The sequence below is a fragment of the Phaenicophaeus curvirostris genome, chromosome 1 (genome assembly GCF_032191515.1).
Source record: "Phaenicophaeus curvirostris isolate KB17595 chromosome 1, BPBGC_Pcur_1.0, whole genome shotgun sequence".
Classification (NCBI taxonomy): Eukaryota; Metazoa; Chordata; class Aves; order Cuculiformes; family Cuculidae; genus Phaenicophaeus; species Phaenicophaeus curvirostris.
The window spans coordinates 73,594,052-73,610,466 of record NC_091392.1 but is presented as its reverse complement, the minus strand read 5'-3'; the positions used below and the strand labels follow the sequence as shown (position 1 = coordinate 73,610,466).

At 39.9% G+C, this 16,415-nt stretch overlaps 1 protein-coding gene across 1 annotated transcript; it reads right to left on the bottom strand.

Annotated features, from left to right (window-relative positions):
- Positions 1–3,018: 3,018 nt before the first annotated feature.
- Positions 3,019–16,241, bottom strand: FGFR1OP2 (FGFR1 oncogene partner 2). The gene is made up of 6 exons (XM_069865182.1): positions 16,094–16,241; positions 12,552–12,688; positions 11,905–12,022; positions 10,854–10,996; positions 6,487–6,600; positions 3,019–5,741 (listed from the first exon to the last, which is right to left on the bottom strand). Exons 1-6 carry the CDS (start codon positions 16,095–16,097, stop codon positions 5,604–5,606), a joined length of 654 nt encoding a protein of 217 aa, XP_069721283.1. The 5' UTR covers positions 16,098–16,241; the 3' UTR covers positions 3,019–5,603.
- Between the last annotated feature and the right edge of the window lie 174 nt (positions 16,242–16,415).

Here is a 16,415-nt window from a genome sequence, read left to right as displayed (position 1 = left end):
CAGCAGCTGAAATGCATTGCTATATCCCTGCTTATTTATTGGAATTTTGTCAATATCCCTCTGGTTAGGTTATCCCCTCCTGCATCTTCTGATTAGTAGGCTCTGTTTCAGATTTCTTTAGAAACAAGAGCTCAAATACCTGTTTTGTTTGTTCCAGCAGATGCTTGTAATTTATAGTATCTTTTATTGCTATCAATCACCTTCTCTGCTAGCTTGTAGCTGTCAGCAGACAGCTCCCTCCTGTTGGAGTATGCAAGGCTCCATCCTTTCATGCACACTGGGGGAAGGAAACTTCAAAACAGAGCAATAAATGAGCTCATTTTGGGGATGAGAAGGAGTGGGAGGAAAGAATGTTTATGTACAACTTACCTGCTTTGAAACTGGGTTTCCTCAAGCCTGTCTTGTTAAAAAAAAAACACACCCTTTGCAATTTTTCCACATCATTATTACTGTCTCCTGGAATAACAACAGGTTATCTAATGTGCTCAAAATAATTTGGATTCATTTTTTTTATCCTGAGTGCTCTGGGGGAAAAAAGCCATCTGCAGGAAGCAGAAAAGCACAGATACATCGTAGGAGGCAGCTGCTGTTTGCCCAGCCAGTGATTTAATGAGTTGCGTATGATGATTCATCTAAAAACTGTTTACTGTGCTACTGAGCGAAGCAGTGGAAAACCTAAGATGCTGCTTGCCCCACATCCATTAGCAGGTTGTATTGTTCAAGCTTCTGGCAACTGAATCTTCAAAAACATTACGTTTAATGCTTTTTACCGCCACAACAGCCATCCTCAGGCGTCGAATTTGAGGAATCCTAGAATAGTTTGGGTTGGAAGGGACCTTAAAGATCATTCACTTCCAACCCCCCTGCCATGGGCAGGGACACCTCCCACCAGACCAGGCTCCCCAAGGCCCCATCCAACCTGGCCTTGAACACTTCCAGGGATGGGGCAGCCACAACTTTCCTGTATATTTTTGGTGGTGTGAACATTGTAGGGAGATTATTCATTCTGCCTCATAGATAAGGTAGAACTTCACCTTAGGGCCAGGGAAAGGGACTGCAGCTGGAGTTCTGCCTGCTCCCCTTGTCCCACTCCTCTCTAGTTGATGTCTGAGGCATGTTGCTAGCATCTACCTTTCCAAGACTGGAATCCTGAAATGTTTCCTTCTACGTTGAGCAGTTGCTTGAGGTTTTCTTCTCAGTGTCAAGTGAGCTGTTTGTTACCTTGAGAAATAACCATATTCTCTAATGCAAAGACGTGGCCGTGCAGGCACACTGCTGCCTCAGAACTTGTTTGGGGCAGGGAGGTGGTTGCAGGCAGCATGAACATCAGTTCTTTTTCACATATAGTCAGCTGCAACATGATGTTTTATCTTGTAGCACATTCTAATGCGTGGAAGCTAAACAGTTCTGTTTAAATTAGGCCTCTGTTGTCATCAGTATGAAATTCAAATGCATCACAAATGAAAGGTGGGATGGGCAAGGTAAGGCTTAATGTGGCCTACACCTGTGCCAGGTATGTGCATGCGATGTCAAACACTGGCTCTCCCAGCACATCTTGGGGTTCTGAAGAGGTAAAGTTAGCAAGAGGTCCTCTGCTGACTTTATACAGAATGTACACTTCCGCTCTTTAAACAATCCCGGCAGACACGGCTGTGTTGGTGCTGGTTTGGGAGCACCTGTCAGAATATACAGGTATTTTTTTGAGGACAGTTATGAGGTGGGTTTGTTTACACACCAAGCTAAAGGAGTCCCCTAAGAAGACTCCTTCTGTGACAATCATGTGAACAGCTGGCAGTCTCTGAATGGCTACAGCTCAGTGTTCCCACTGCATCTTTTTCTCCTTTGTTTGGTCTCTGGTGGCAGCGTGTAGCTTGATGCTGCTTCCAGAACCTGTGTTACCAAGAGCGCGCTGTTCAGAAGGCTGGTACGTAAGTTACCTCATGTTAAACTTAATCCTCTACCATGTCCCCTCACTTCCAACTTAAGATTTCTTTTGCTCGTCTCTTCTTTCCTCTCACTGTACAAATCCAGCGCTGCAGTGTTCTCTGTTAGCCAGTTTAACAGCATCACCTCAGACATCAGTGCTGCAGAAAGAAAAAGTGCACAATTTATGCTCAAATAGGAGATTTAGAAAATCTTTTTTAAACAGCCAAAATACTTTTTAAAGCTTAATTTTACCCACTAAAACTGAAAACTCCCTAAGCCAATGTAAATTTTATTTTGGGTATCCACAAAGGGATCCTAGTAAAAGTACTTCAGTAGGAACACAGTGCCATTAGCTCTGAATTTTAACATAAGCTTTTAATCCCGACGTGTTCATTAAAAAGGCAAAGCTATTTAAGGCTTTATTAGTCATACAAACCCACCCAGTTCAGTTTCGGGCTGCTTTTCACTTTACCTCAGTTGTATAGCTGCTATGTGCATTTGTGACTTAGCTTGGCATTTATTACCTTGTTTTTAAACACAGAACGTATGATACTGAAAGCAAGTTTCTCTCCTGAAAAATTGCAGGGAAGTGGTGAAAACACTCCCTTGCCATCTTACGAATGTAATCTGCTCATGTTCTCATTTACACAGCACATGCAAGAGAACCCAGAGCTTGAACCAAGTCAAAGTGACTTTTTTTAATCTTCAAGAAAACCCCCACAACTCTTACATCCCATCTATACCAAAACATATTTTGAATCCAAGAAAATCAAAGCCTGGTGGACTGCTTCTTGTTTATCCTTACTGCTCCTCTGTATTAGTAAACAGCTCGGGTGGTTCATGTGAAAGATGAATAACTGCCCCTGTAGAAGAGATTGTTAATTTCCCAAGAGAAAATGAAGACTTTACAGAGGATTTTTTTTTCTTTTGATACATAGCAACATGAATAAAAGCACCAGAAACTGCCTTGCCTGCCTTACAGTATAAAAAATCAGCTGACTGACTTGGCAAAATGATGTATTTTTTTCCTTTCATGTTAATAACAACGCTTGCTTCAGATTTGGTGCCCAGCTTCAATCACAAAGACATTCATATTTTCAGTCAACTTTATTGATAAAATAAGTTTACTGTACAGTACACAACTCTAGCCATAAATTCTTTTCAAGCCATCTGCATTACAAAAATAACAGGTATGCAATGAAAAATAGTCACTCCACACACTGTGAAGGTTCTTTAAAATCCTGAAGTGATCAGGTCAAGGGAATGACAGGGGAGACATTATCAAACGTGAAGACAAGGAGTAGATAAATTAAGTCACATTTTCTTTACCTTACAAAAATAAACACTAATCAAGCATTATTTCATAATAGAGCAACCTTGAAGAACTGCCACAGACTAACAATCCTTCTCTGCTGTACGACTCTTGAGATTGTACATGAAAGACAACGCAGAAAGTCAGACAAGAAACTGTTCAGCCTTCAATGGATACAAATGCCTCTGATACCAGTCAATGGCTGAAAAGATACTACTAAAAAGAATAACTTAATCAACTGAACCCAACATTTCTCAAAAGTTTGCAACAACAAAACACTGTTAAGAAAATGTTGCTTCTGATAAGTCACCAGCTTACAAGCTATGGTAGAAAGGTGAAGTCTAAATTATAGAAGCATTGGCAAAGTTTTACAGATAACAGCAACCCAGTAGAGCCTGTGCTTGAGCTAAAGCGTTCTTCAAAAAATTCGACCCAGGTGGTTAGCAAGTTTGGAAATGGTAAATGCTTTTTTTCTGTGCAAGTGAATGTCCTCAATGTATTCTTAAGCCTAGAACCAAGTTAAGATGCTCTGGAATGAGAAGTAGCAGTTTCTCCATTCAAAAGTGCTGTGAAAATGCAGAGAGCTTGGTTTGGTCTAGCTATCCTTCCAACTGTGCTTCCTACCTTATGGACTAGTTAATTGAAAACCAGCATTTATTTTCTCTGCTAAATGCTCCTTTCTCACCACTTCACTTCTTTCTCTTGAAAGCACTAGGAGAACAGGGGAGCAACTGACAGCAACAGAACAAAAATATGAAGCTTTCTATAAATTAGTTCATTGGGCATTCAAAGTTCACCCCTAGACTTGTGGTGCATTCACCTTGAGCCCAGCAAAGCTGTACCAAGTCAAAAGAAGCTGTATTTAAAACTGATGCACTTAGCAGTGCTTGATGCTTAATTCATTTTGCTTGTTGCAAATGAAATTAAAATTTGATTAAATGATAGTTGCTTTCAGAGTAGGAGTTCAACTCATTTTGCAAGTTAATAAACAGTAAAAATATTCAGTTGTGTGTGGCACATGCAGATCTGTTTTTTACGGTTAAAAGCTTTCAGTCTGCTTCTTTGAATGTGCATTCCAAATAAAGTATGCATTAACACGCTGGACAAAAAGTGATGACATTTTCAACTAAAACAGATTGCTCAGGAATGTTCTTGCTGCTTTGACCAAGAAGTAGTAGTCTGACAAACAAAAGCCAATTATGAATTATTTCAGCACCTCTTTACTGCAAAACTGTCTCGTGTAGCACTTTTATCGTATCTGCATATGATACAAGCTGTACTTGGATCTAGAAAAGCCAATTCCTTTTCACTTCTGCAAGTATTTCAGGAGTAAAAGCAATCGGTCTATTTGTCAGTATAGCATATTGGACTTTTCCTAGTGTAAACATAATACGTACCTGAAACATCCTTGAAAAATTCCTTCATGAATATTTAGTACTTAAATAAAAAATTAAAAGTATCGATTACAGGCAGGTAGGCTGCCTGCCTTGCCATAGCGCTTCTCCCTCCTTCCCCCAACCACCTTTCTGCTCTACTGTTTGGGTGCTTTCAGACTGCCATTTCCCAGTCAGGAGGTTTGGACTTCAAGATAAGAAATGGATAGGACTTCTTACCCTTAGAAAACTAAGCCTTGTTTTCTCTCATCATTCTGCCTTAGCTTTACTTTCATACTATGCTATCGGTGTTCCAGAAAGCAACAAAGTGGGAGCAGGTCTTTTCATGTTTTGAAAATACAATGAAGTATATGTATTTTAAAGTATCTTGTTCAATTGAAAAACATAAATATTGAACAACTGCAAAGCACTGTTCCTGTTTAAACAATCGGCCTTATATTTGAACAGGATACCCCATGGCTAAAACACAGAAATCCTTAAGTTTTATGCTGCCCACTCTATTAAATTGGTTTGTTGCAAAATGAGAACTTTTAAAAAAATTATTAAAAAGGGAAAAAATGTAACCTGGATCATGCACAAAGCATATTCATAAGTTACTACTTTTTAGCCAGAGATCAGATTGTAAATCTTACCTATATTATGTAACAAGTGCACTGAAACTTTGTATGAGCAATGAATTGTATAAATCAAACAAAACCTTGCATTTTATCTGCAAGATGACTTAATATAAAAATAATTCCCAATTCATTAAGTGCATGAATCCATTCCCTACTGAAGTTAGATCCATGGCAATTAATCTGTCACTAAGGTTTTTGTTGAATACCAATTTTGATTTATGCAGTATAAAAGCCACTAAACTTGAGTTTAAGACGCATTAGCTTGCTGGTGCCCTATTCAGTAACAAGTGCTTGACAAGTGACCCCTGATACTCTGTAAGGTGTGCAATTGAAGCTTGTCCATTTCCACAGTCTTTAGCTCTTCCTCAGGCTCAAATCACTGCTTGTTACTAATCCTGACAGAGATGTACTCTCTGATGCATCTTCTTTCTTGAGGTTCAGGAATGATTCTCGAGTTATTTGAAGAATTTCTCTTAAGCCTTTGTTTTCTTGCTACAATCAGACAAAGAAAAGTCATTTAACAAAACCCCAGAAAGAAGTCAAGATAACTACATTAATGATCTCTACCCCATACACCTGTATAAGGATTAGAATACTGATTTGCAGACAGGTAGTGCTACTTTATCTTGTAAAACCAAGAACATCAGGTTTCTGATTCTCTTGCTCCCTTGAATGGGGATTAATCAACAAACAAACAAACAAAAAAAGCTCAAAACTCGAAGATAGGTAAGAAAAGGCTAACTAGGTTCAAATGTTGCATTTAAAAAATATCTCCCATTCTTTTCATGTACCCTGTCCCATATGAACTGCTTTGCTAGCACTTAATGAAAGAGCAATACTACTTAATCATAAAGCAACTGAGAATCCCCCCACAAAGTGCAAATTCATTATTTAAAGATAAAAAGCAAAAGGTGTGGGTATTATTATTGCACCCCAATGACTTAACAGGATGAAGCTGTATTATTTCCTAGCTTTTTGCTAAGCTCAGAGACTCCAAAAAAGAGAAAGCTTAGGCCAGTATATAAATATCAATCTCATATGTCTGGTGATGAAGTATCGCTTATGCAAGACTTGTGAGTAACCTCTACTGGGGAAAACAGTACTTACAGCCCACCCAACAAGGAAAGCACAACAAAATAGTGGTGTGTCTGCCTGCTACAGTAACTCAACAGAAGTAACTGCGATAACATTTGGCCCCTTAACATTTGTGCCAGTGCTGTGTTGATTTCACACTTACTTCAAGCTGAATGATCCGTTCCTGCTCTTTACAGCCATGCCTTTCGTCGATTTCAATGGCTTTTCTCATTACTGCTGCCATCTCTGTAATTTGGTCCACGTGTACTTGCAGCTCCTAAGACATAAAAATTAAGTAATGACAGCTTTAGTGACATATTTTCTGCATTATTAAACATAAGCAAAGCACTTGACTGCTGTGCCACTTAATAAAAATGTGAACAGAGGCCCACATTTGAGAAAACAAGTTCTCTCTAACTTAATACAGCACAAGCATCTGCTCTGGTCCTGTTTATTTAAATAAATCTGATTTGCCACACAGGGATACCATTTTAGAATTTGATGTATGTTTCAATAGCTGTTCTTCCATAGCTTCCTGCTATTCCAAACAGCTACAAGTTAGCCAAGTACTTGCTCTGACAAGACCTTCCTGTACAGCAGAACCTGATGTGTACCATTTTGGATATGCAAAAAACTAAACTTAGACAAGAACAGCAGGCTACGCAGTGTTTATATCGTTTGAAACCTGATCCCAAGTCTGGTACAGCCAGTATCAGCCCCATGGTAGGCACTTATCTCTTAAAAAGACTGGGTGAAGTGGTCATCCTTACTATGACTGCTTGAATCCACATCTAATTCCAACATTCGTGGGATCCAGACTTCAGCAGTCCTCGTCCTCGCTAAACTGTAAGAAAAACCTGTTGTGTCCTGACTTCTTTGTGCCTGTTCATTAATGCTGGTAAGGTACTTTCCCATTATAAATAAGTAACTATATCATCTCACCAAAAGATTCAGTGAGGAAGAAAAAAATAGCAGTAGTCTGGTTTCCTCTGGTGCTGTTCCACTGCCAGGAGGAGAATGACAGGCACCTTTGACAGAGGCACAACAGCCTCTTGCAAAGAAGCCTGGTTTTAGATAGTCTTTGCTGTTCGCAGAGAAGCAATCTCTTACCTGGACCTTGTTGGTGCAGGTGACAGTTTATTTTCTCACTGGCCAAACTACAGGCAAAAAAAAAAAAGCTTAAAGGGTCACTACTACTTTTCCCCTGCAAATCTAGATAAAGAGCCTATGCTTTGGGTGTTCACTGCTCTTTAGTTAAGCCAAATATTTTAATGGTGGCTCTAGAAGCTTTTATTTTGCTTTGCCTTTTCCTCAATTTGTCTTTTATTCCAACTCTGCTGTCATGCCAGCCTGCCCATGCCTGACCTGACCTTTGGACAAAATTCACAATTCCTAACTAATATGGGAAAAGCATAACAGTAGGATTGAAACGAAGAGCAATACAGACTAAAGTTAAATCCCATCTTTAAATTCGAAGTTTGACCGGACGTCCGTACACCCAGCAGATGATCAGCTTGTCTTTAAAGTACCAGAAAAGATTAAACTGCCATAAAAACTACCTTGCTTGGAATTAAACTTTACCTGCCTGAAACAAGTACACTTTAGTAGGGTTGGTGCAAAAATAATTGCTGCTTTTTAACATAAACTTTAAAGCAGTATGTCTCAGCTTAGAATAACATTGATCAGTTGAAATAAGAACCATTAGAATTTACTAATTTTTGCCACCAAGAAACAAGTCTATGCTGATAGCACAGACTTCTGGAGTCCTGGAACTGATCGATGAATTCTTCAAAGGTCTTTTAAGCTGCTGCTTGGTTGTGGAAAACCTTCACTTGCAGGAAGTTGTCGAGATGCTTGAAAATGTAGAATTGGTGGGAAAGAGGTCTGCTAAGGAAGCTGGAAAAGGCAGAGTTTTGTAGCCCAGTTTGTGCAGCTTCTGCAGAGTCCTTTTGTTCACCTCACACAGCAACCACTTTTTGAGCTTTTTTGATTGTCCAGTTTGGTGCAAATGGTGAACAACTGTTGAATGGTCAATATTTAATTCTTCTCCAACTCCTTAAGATTTTTTGCATAGATCCACTTCAACACTGGCCCTCAACTGGTTGTCATCTATCGCAGAAGGACATCCACAACCATCCTCATCTTCAAGGCTCCTGTTTCCATGACAAAATTTTTCGAACTAACATCAAGCAGTACATTCACCGACAGCTCCATGGCCAAATGCGTAGTTGATATTGCTAGCAGTTTCTGCTGTTTTACATCCCCTTTTGAACTCATACAACAAGATTACTCAAATTTACTTTCTTCCATCTTTAATTTGACAGTATAATATAAAAAAGTATAAACAGCGAAAACAACCATTACTACAAATAAGCAAAGCGAATTTTGTGCTTTAAAATGGTACAGGACATGAACACAGGCAAATGACAGAAACTGTAATTATTTTTGCACCAACCTAATAAAATGAACATTTGCACTTTTCATCCTTTTTTCTCTGCCATTCCATAGCCACAGCTATGGTTTAAATGCCCACTCACAGCACTGAAGGGAGAGAGGGAAACTAAATTTAGCTTGAAAGAAAGCTGTGATCGGTGGTAAAAGAATGCATTGGCAAGGATATACCCTTGAGAAGGACTGGGAATGAGTTAGTGGTTGTTACATACACTGCTGTTCTCCCTACTTCCTGTTTTCCTTATTCATGTTGCCTGTTGATCGATATGATTCAGGGCCTGTTCCAAGGTCACTAACATTAGATCATATGCCAACACAAAATTAGGTTCTAGTCTGGATGCAAGACGTGTAAAGCTTAGATGCTGTAATATCGAAGAATGCAACGAAATTGTTTCTTTATGAAGACAGCCTCAAACATCTACAAACACTTTTGTATCTCTCTCCTTTTTATTTCCCATACATGGTTTCTTCCTCCAAAGAGAAAAAACCCCACATATTTTTAGGCCTTGTTTCAGTTTAGTGAGTTCAAACATCACAATTAAATAAGGGATATTATTACCAACACACGCTTTTCTCATGCATACAACACTGATAAAAGAAAGTGTTTTGCTGCTTAAAGGAGGTGCCTGTTGATCTGCAGAAATCAATAATTTTTTACTAATCATTTGTAAATAGGTACTAAAGTTAATAGCTGCCACTTGAAAGATCAGCAGTTACTGGTAAAGCAAGATTAATTCCTTAGGCATGATGGACTTCTTAGTTAATAAGAGAGAAGTATTTAAAGACTGCTTCAGGATTGTTCAATCTTACTGAACGTAAAGGCTGATCAGAAATAATGAAATTCCAAGTGACAAGGGTGATAAGTGCTCTTCATCAGGGATCAGATTTAACCAAAATGTTGAAGCATAGGTCTCCTGTTTAAATAATATTGTTCAATTTTATTTTTTTTTAACCTCAAGCATTTAACCCACAGAAGTGTTCCTAAATGAAATTTCAAAGTCCATTTCAGAATAGATATACTTTTATCCTTTTGTCTCGATACAAAATTACCCTCTCCTGAGGCCGGAGAATATGTTATACTGTACGCTAAGGTAACTTCTTTTGAAAAGGATACATACCTTTCATTTTTCAGAGTTTATTTTAAAGATACAGTTCTAATACAGTACATTCTTTCACATACTTTCATATCAGTCTAAGCAGTCTAATTGATTTCTAACTACATACCTATTGAATTCATTTTTTCCCTGGTGTGCAGACTCTAACTCTGCTTTGCAGACTTGTTTTGTTGAGGTCAAAGATTACAAAACTAGCTACTTAGAACAAATGTTTGTCTATACAGTTACACTGCTTTCTGATGATTATGTTTCATTTACAATGTAATACAATACTTTGTTAGAAAGCTCTTGTTTAGATCTGTTAGTGACCTAGCATCATGAATTTTCCTGAAAATACATTAAAAAAGCGCAGACTATATATTAATGCCATAAAAAACCCCTATATTAGTTTTAAATGAAGCTGCTGAAAACTCATTTACCTCACTTGTGATAGTGTACAAAAATGTTTTACGGTACTTTGTTCTAGTTTTCAAAAGCCCTAAGATGACCTAATACCAAAAACCTTCACCACCCTTCAAGCATCTCAGGCTGCCCTGGATTCTACTTAGCAATCCTAATCACTACCGAAACAAGAACCAAGGGTTGAAGCAGGAAAGAGAAGTGTATCCTCCGTTATTCAATATTCAGAAGAGTTTTTATAATTTCTTTTTTTTAATGCATGGTATTTTGGCAGGGGGGAAACCTGAATATTACATTTAGAAAGCTTATTCTTCCTGCTCTCCCCAGTAAGCACAGGTTTACTAATTACCTGTTGGAGTAACTTACAAGTGTGAGTTAAAGCCACTCTAAATATTTGTACGTTACTGAGATCTATGGGCATCTGCAAGTATAATAGGGCAGTTGCTTTAAAAGACTTGTTAGTACAAGGATATAAAAACTGAGACACAGTAAGCTTTGAACTGACCAGCTACAAACTAACTTATGTATTAACTGAAAAAACAAGGGCAAAAATTGAAGTTGTTACCTTGGAATGTTGCTCTTTTAACTTCATTATTATACTTGGATCATCCTTTTTGCTCGCCATAAGCAGCCTAAACATCTGTTCTCTGTACTTGCTCATTATGAGTTCCAACGCAGACTGATGTTCTTCAAGAGATGTGCGTAGTTCTACCAACACAATTTTAAATTCAGTTAAAGCTTAACAGAGAACTGAAACAAAATGCAAAAGCACTTCAGCTTGAGAAAACCAAAATGAGCCCTTAATTGAGCGTGCCCTCTCCAAGCACCAAAAAATCTACACAGGCTTTGCAAATGCCTTCAGTGGTGACTGCCCTGGGAGAATTACTGCTCAGTCAGAAACAGAAGGTCTTTTGTTAATATGACTTCATATTCAGTCCCTTTAGCTGATATAAGCTGTCTTGAGAGTAGCTGAGGAGCTTTAGTCTGGCTGCTATAAGCACCACTGCACAAAAGCCGGAAAGAAGTTTACAAATCTGTTTTAATCTGCAGCTTTGTAAAATAAAAGTTAAAAAACACCTTGTGTTCAAAATATACTAAAGTCAAAGGACAAATAACTCTCAAACAAGACAAGATTCATACAAATTGAGATCATTGACTCCTTTGCTGAACACAACGGTTAGAATACCTACGGTATTGCAGGAGGAACAGTATATTCCTAGTGTACAGAATTCCAGAAGGAGCTATATTACTGCATTTACACTACAACTTGTCCTAACCACGCCTAAATCAGTTATTTTTAGCAGTGGAAAAAACACATTTCCAAATAGATAACTATATATTAGAAGTAAGTTATATTTAACTCCTTACTTGTGCTGAACATGATAAAGAGTGAAAAAGTAATTTTCCACAACTCACTCTTTTTGTTAACCATAGTCCCAATGGCTGGACACTGGAATTCTATTAGATTGCATTATGATCAGTTAAACTGAGAAACTAAGATTAGAAGAGAAAATTTCTTCTACAACAATTTTCTGAGAATAGATCCATGGTAAAAGTCTCACTGATTCCACTGGTGCAGGCTGGAACTTGTAAAGGATAAAATATTCATGCTTTACCTTTATTTTCCTGTTGCAATTCTCTAATCTGTCTGTTTTCTTGCTGGATACCCATCACTAATGTAGACCGAGGACGATGTCTTGCTACTTCATTGAGCTCTTGAATTTCTTCTTGGTACTGGTTATTAAAAGCAAGCAAATGCTCAGTCTAACAGTATGACTTGAATAGCTTAATATCAGAATGGAAACAATCGTGAATAAGGTCATTAGGCTACTCTGAAACAAAAGGAGACTGTGAGAAGATAAAGTATTCTGAACAGAAGAAAGCATGACAAAGCCTTTGTATGATTAAATGTGCACCTTAAAATTAGTAAAACAAATGGTATTTCACAGAAGAACAAAACACAAGACACCACACAACAGTTTATAAAGATACCAATCCTATTTCTACCAGTGTTCTTCAAATAAATCCTAGTTTTCATGATTTAAGCTAGAGTAAGAGGGAGAACTTCTTCACAGGATCAAATACATAAACAACCTATTTTTAGATCATAGTCACACCTATAATGAAAATACTTAGTATGGTATTAAAGGATTAACCAAATAAAATACCGATTCTACACTGCATACTAGCACATAAAAATGACTATAAATTATGTGTTTCCAAGTTGTTCTTTTAGTAGAGTAAACAAAGTTGGAAGACAAACCTGCTTCATTGCTTCAACCCGCTTGTTAAGAGCTGTAGTCTGTTCAATAAGAGCTTCTGCTGCATTGTCATGTTCCCTTAGCCGTTCCACCAGTGCTTTCGCATCTGCGAGGGCTTTTTCAATTGTGCAACTCATTTCTAAAGATTAGAAATGTATTATTTTAAGACTATCACCTGTTTGGTATACAGAGAACAGCTTTCTATGCAAGATAGAAATATTTTTTTTCTTAGTCTATAGCAGCCAAATACAACCTTTCCCTCAGAAACATCCAGACACTTAGTTGTCTCTTAGAAGTAGGGAAAATTTATATATGTTATGAATATGCTAAAGGCTACCTTTCCTTATCCTCCATTTTAATTGCTGTTGAGGCCACGTATCAGAGCACAGAAATGAAAGTAAACTTTGTGTTGTGAAGACAGCATCAATATACTAAGTACAAAAAGTGGACTATTGTACATGCCCTTCTACAAGTAGCAGAGAGGAAAAAAAAACAAACCAAAAATTAAATTAACTATTTCATTTTTCAGTACTACTTTCTTTTTTCTTTTTAATGTGCACTCCTACCAGTCAAACAAACTTCAAGATATTTGAAAAGTATAAATACAGCACAAAAAGAGAATGCCAAAGGACTGCAGTGCAGCGAGCTGGAAGACTTTGATGAATTAAATAATGAGAGAAGGAACAGCTCAAACTGACAGTAAAAATTACTTGGGGAAAATTCAGAAAGCTATGGGCCTGGTTGTTTTCATGTCTACAAATGAACAAAAGCATAGAATCACAGAATGAAACTGAACTTTTCAACAGGATAAAGACAGCTAAGAAAAAGACCAACTGCATAGTTAAAATACCAGCCTTCTAATTGCGTGGTTGTTAGCACAAATTACCTATTGCTAAACTTGCGAACTGTTTGTACACATTAGCATACCAAAACACTGGCCTTTGCACTGAATTTTTTTCAGACTCACGTTTGATAGATAAGTTTCAAGACTGAGATTTTCAGGCTAAGCTTTTATTCTCTGTTAAGAAACGGTGACTTTTTCTACTGAAAAGGAAATCTACTTAAACTCCTTGAACAGTTCTTCAGCAATCAGACAGGAACAACAGACATAGATTTATTGGAGTTATGGGCCTTATTAATATAAGGCTTGATATTTGTTTCAGGAAACTTTACAGTACAGAAAGAATCAACTGAATCCATTTCTTAGCCAGGCCATCGCTAAATGGAAGATTTTTATAAGCATAACACATCAGTAACGCCTCTCCTAAGCTACAGGAAAATAAATTTGCTCCAAGCACAGAGCACAACTGCTTTAACCTGCATTTTCAGCGATTCAACTGTTATCTAAAGCATGAGCATTTTGACACGTACAAGGTTCCTATACACCTCTGTAACGTTAATTCCTTCCCATGTATCAAATAGTTTTCATTTTAACTTCCATATGATGTTATGTATGTATTTGAGGTATGAAGTCAAGTTCTTCAACGGACTTATGCGTTATCACTGGCAGTTAATTTATTCACTCTGGTGTAGCAGTTTGAGATAAAAAGAATTATGTAGATAGGCATCATACTGTGCTGTTCTTAAGGATCTCCTTTTCTTGCTCCCCATTTCTCCTTCCAATTCTGGTCTTATGTTCTCAGTGGACTACAAAAATATCAGAGGCAAAAGACGACTTTCCATACTACCTGGCTAAACTGTTACAGAAAATTATTCACTCAGATCCATATTTAAGGGGAATTTAAAGAGCAGTCTTTAGCTCGATTCATGGGTCATGAATTCTCTAGTCAGAACAGACAAAGCCTCTCGGGCCTCTTCAAAAGCTTGGAATACATTTAGCATTCAGTCTACGATACAGTTAACATCTCTGATAATTTGTATGCATCAATATAAATTTTTAACACAGCAGGCATTCATCCTCCCACACACTTTCTCATTTTGACCCAGCCCAACCACAGAAGATAAAAAGAAGCTCATTTGTGGCAAAGCCACTGGCGTTCTTTTTCACAGCAAGTGTGTTAGAGAAGACACGTGTGCACTTTGTGTAGAATGCATCTGCACAAATCCAACCTCACCACAGCAGCTTCAGCAGACCAGAAGCCACCTTCTGTTTTCAGGCAGGACTTGTACTTCAAAAAGGAGACTCATTATTTGTATCATGGTAATTCACAGTGGTTCCAAATCTTGACTAGGATTCCCTTGGGCAAGACATTGGCCCTAATCCTCAGAGTTTAAAATTCTGTCTAGTTGACTACTTGCCTACCTGCGAAAACCAAAACTTTTTTCTCATCCTAAAATAGATTTAAATCTGTGAGTTAACCTCAGCAGTTGAGGGAGGGGGACCCCAAGTAATCAAATATAATTGATTTAAACAAATTCTTATTTTTTATTTTTTTTTTTAATGAGCATGAGGATTATAGTAGCTAAACTTAATGACTCCTCAACTCTACCCTACCAGAGTCACACAGCTACAAACATATTTTTATTCTGCAATCTTACCAACGGGGTCAACAGGTAGCAAGAGCAACAACTCAAACAGCACAGCCCTATTGCTACTGCATATTCATTTCCTGTCACTTCCTGCTACTTACTAATTGCTTTCATTATCAAATTTGGCTGCCCTTAAAAGACAACCCACACCAAAGAATAAAGATTTTTGCGCAACTACTGCCTTCTTCTAGTTTTTTGTCTCTTTCTCTTCCATCCTTACTGAAGACCACCTTTCCCTGCAACTTGACGCTTGAGTTTTTTTCCTCTCTACGGCTCCCAGCTTCGCAATGCTGTGGATCCTAAGTGTTTTCAGCCGGGGGCAGGCACCCACCAGCACTCTCCGTGTGCCAGGAGAGTCCCACAAGCCTGGGCAGCCCCTTCCAGCAGCAGGAGGAGGACGGAGGGGAGGGAAAGGGGGTGGCACGTCGCTCCCAATGAGCGTCTCGCCCTCTCCCCATCCGTCCCCACCAGCCGGGACTGTGGTGACACGGCGGGCAGCGAGAGCTCGCCCCGGCCCCCAGCAGCGGGCAGCGCTGGGGGGCGAGGAGGGGCTCCTCCTCCTCCTCTCCCTCCTCCCTCACGCCCCCCGCGATGTCACGGGCGCAGGGGCCCCGGTGGGCTCCCCACCACCCAGAGGAACCCGCAACCCCTCCCTCTCCCCGTTCTTATTCTCCCTCCCGCTCCCTCTCTGACACCTTCTCCCCCTCTCCCTCCCCTGTCCCCTTATCTCTCTGCTTCCCTCTCTCCCTCCCCTCTTCTTCTTTCCTCCCCCTCCCTCCTCTCTCCTTTCCCCACTCTCCCCCTTCTACTCCTGTCCTCCTCTTCCTTTCCCACTCCCTCTCCCTTTCTCCCCCTCCCCTCCTCTTCCTCCTTCCCCTCTTTCTCTTCCCTTCCTCCCCTCCCCTTCCCTTCTCCTCTTCTACTCCTCTCCCTCTATATCCCCTCAATCCCCCTCTTTTCCCTCCCCTCTTCCCCTCCTCTCCCTGACCCTCCACCCCTTCCCCTTCTTCCCTTCTCTCTTCCTTTCCTCCCCAGCTCTCCCCCCCACACTCACTCATGACCGGCGGCGGCGCGGGGGGAGCAGCCCAGCCCCGTCCGGCCCGGTCCGGTCCCGCCCCTCAGTCAATGGCGGCGGCCCCGCAGGGCGGGGGGCGGGGCGGGGCGGCGGCGCTCGGGGCCCAGGTACCGGCCGGGCAGCACCCGCCGCTCTCGCGAGAGCCGGGCCCGACCCCGCCCCCACCGCCTATCGGCCTCTGCCGCCCCCGCCGCCCGCCTTCCTATTGGCTCGCTCCGCTGTGACGAGCCCGACCCCCGGCGCCTCTCCGCGCTTTCATAGACTCGTAGAATCTCCCACCGGATCATGGAGTCCAACCATT

Coding starts and splice junctions, on each gene's coding strand:
- FGFR1OP2 (XM_069865182.1), bottom strand. Junction 10,997..11,904: donor ATTGCAACAGGAAAATAAAG/GTAAAGCATGAA, acceptor TTGTGTTGGTAG/AACTACGCACATCTCTTGAA. Junction 5,742..6,486: donor AACGGATCATTCAGCTTGAA/GTAAGTGTGAAA, acceptor GTCTGATTGTAG/CAAGAAAACAAAGGCTTAAG.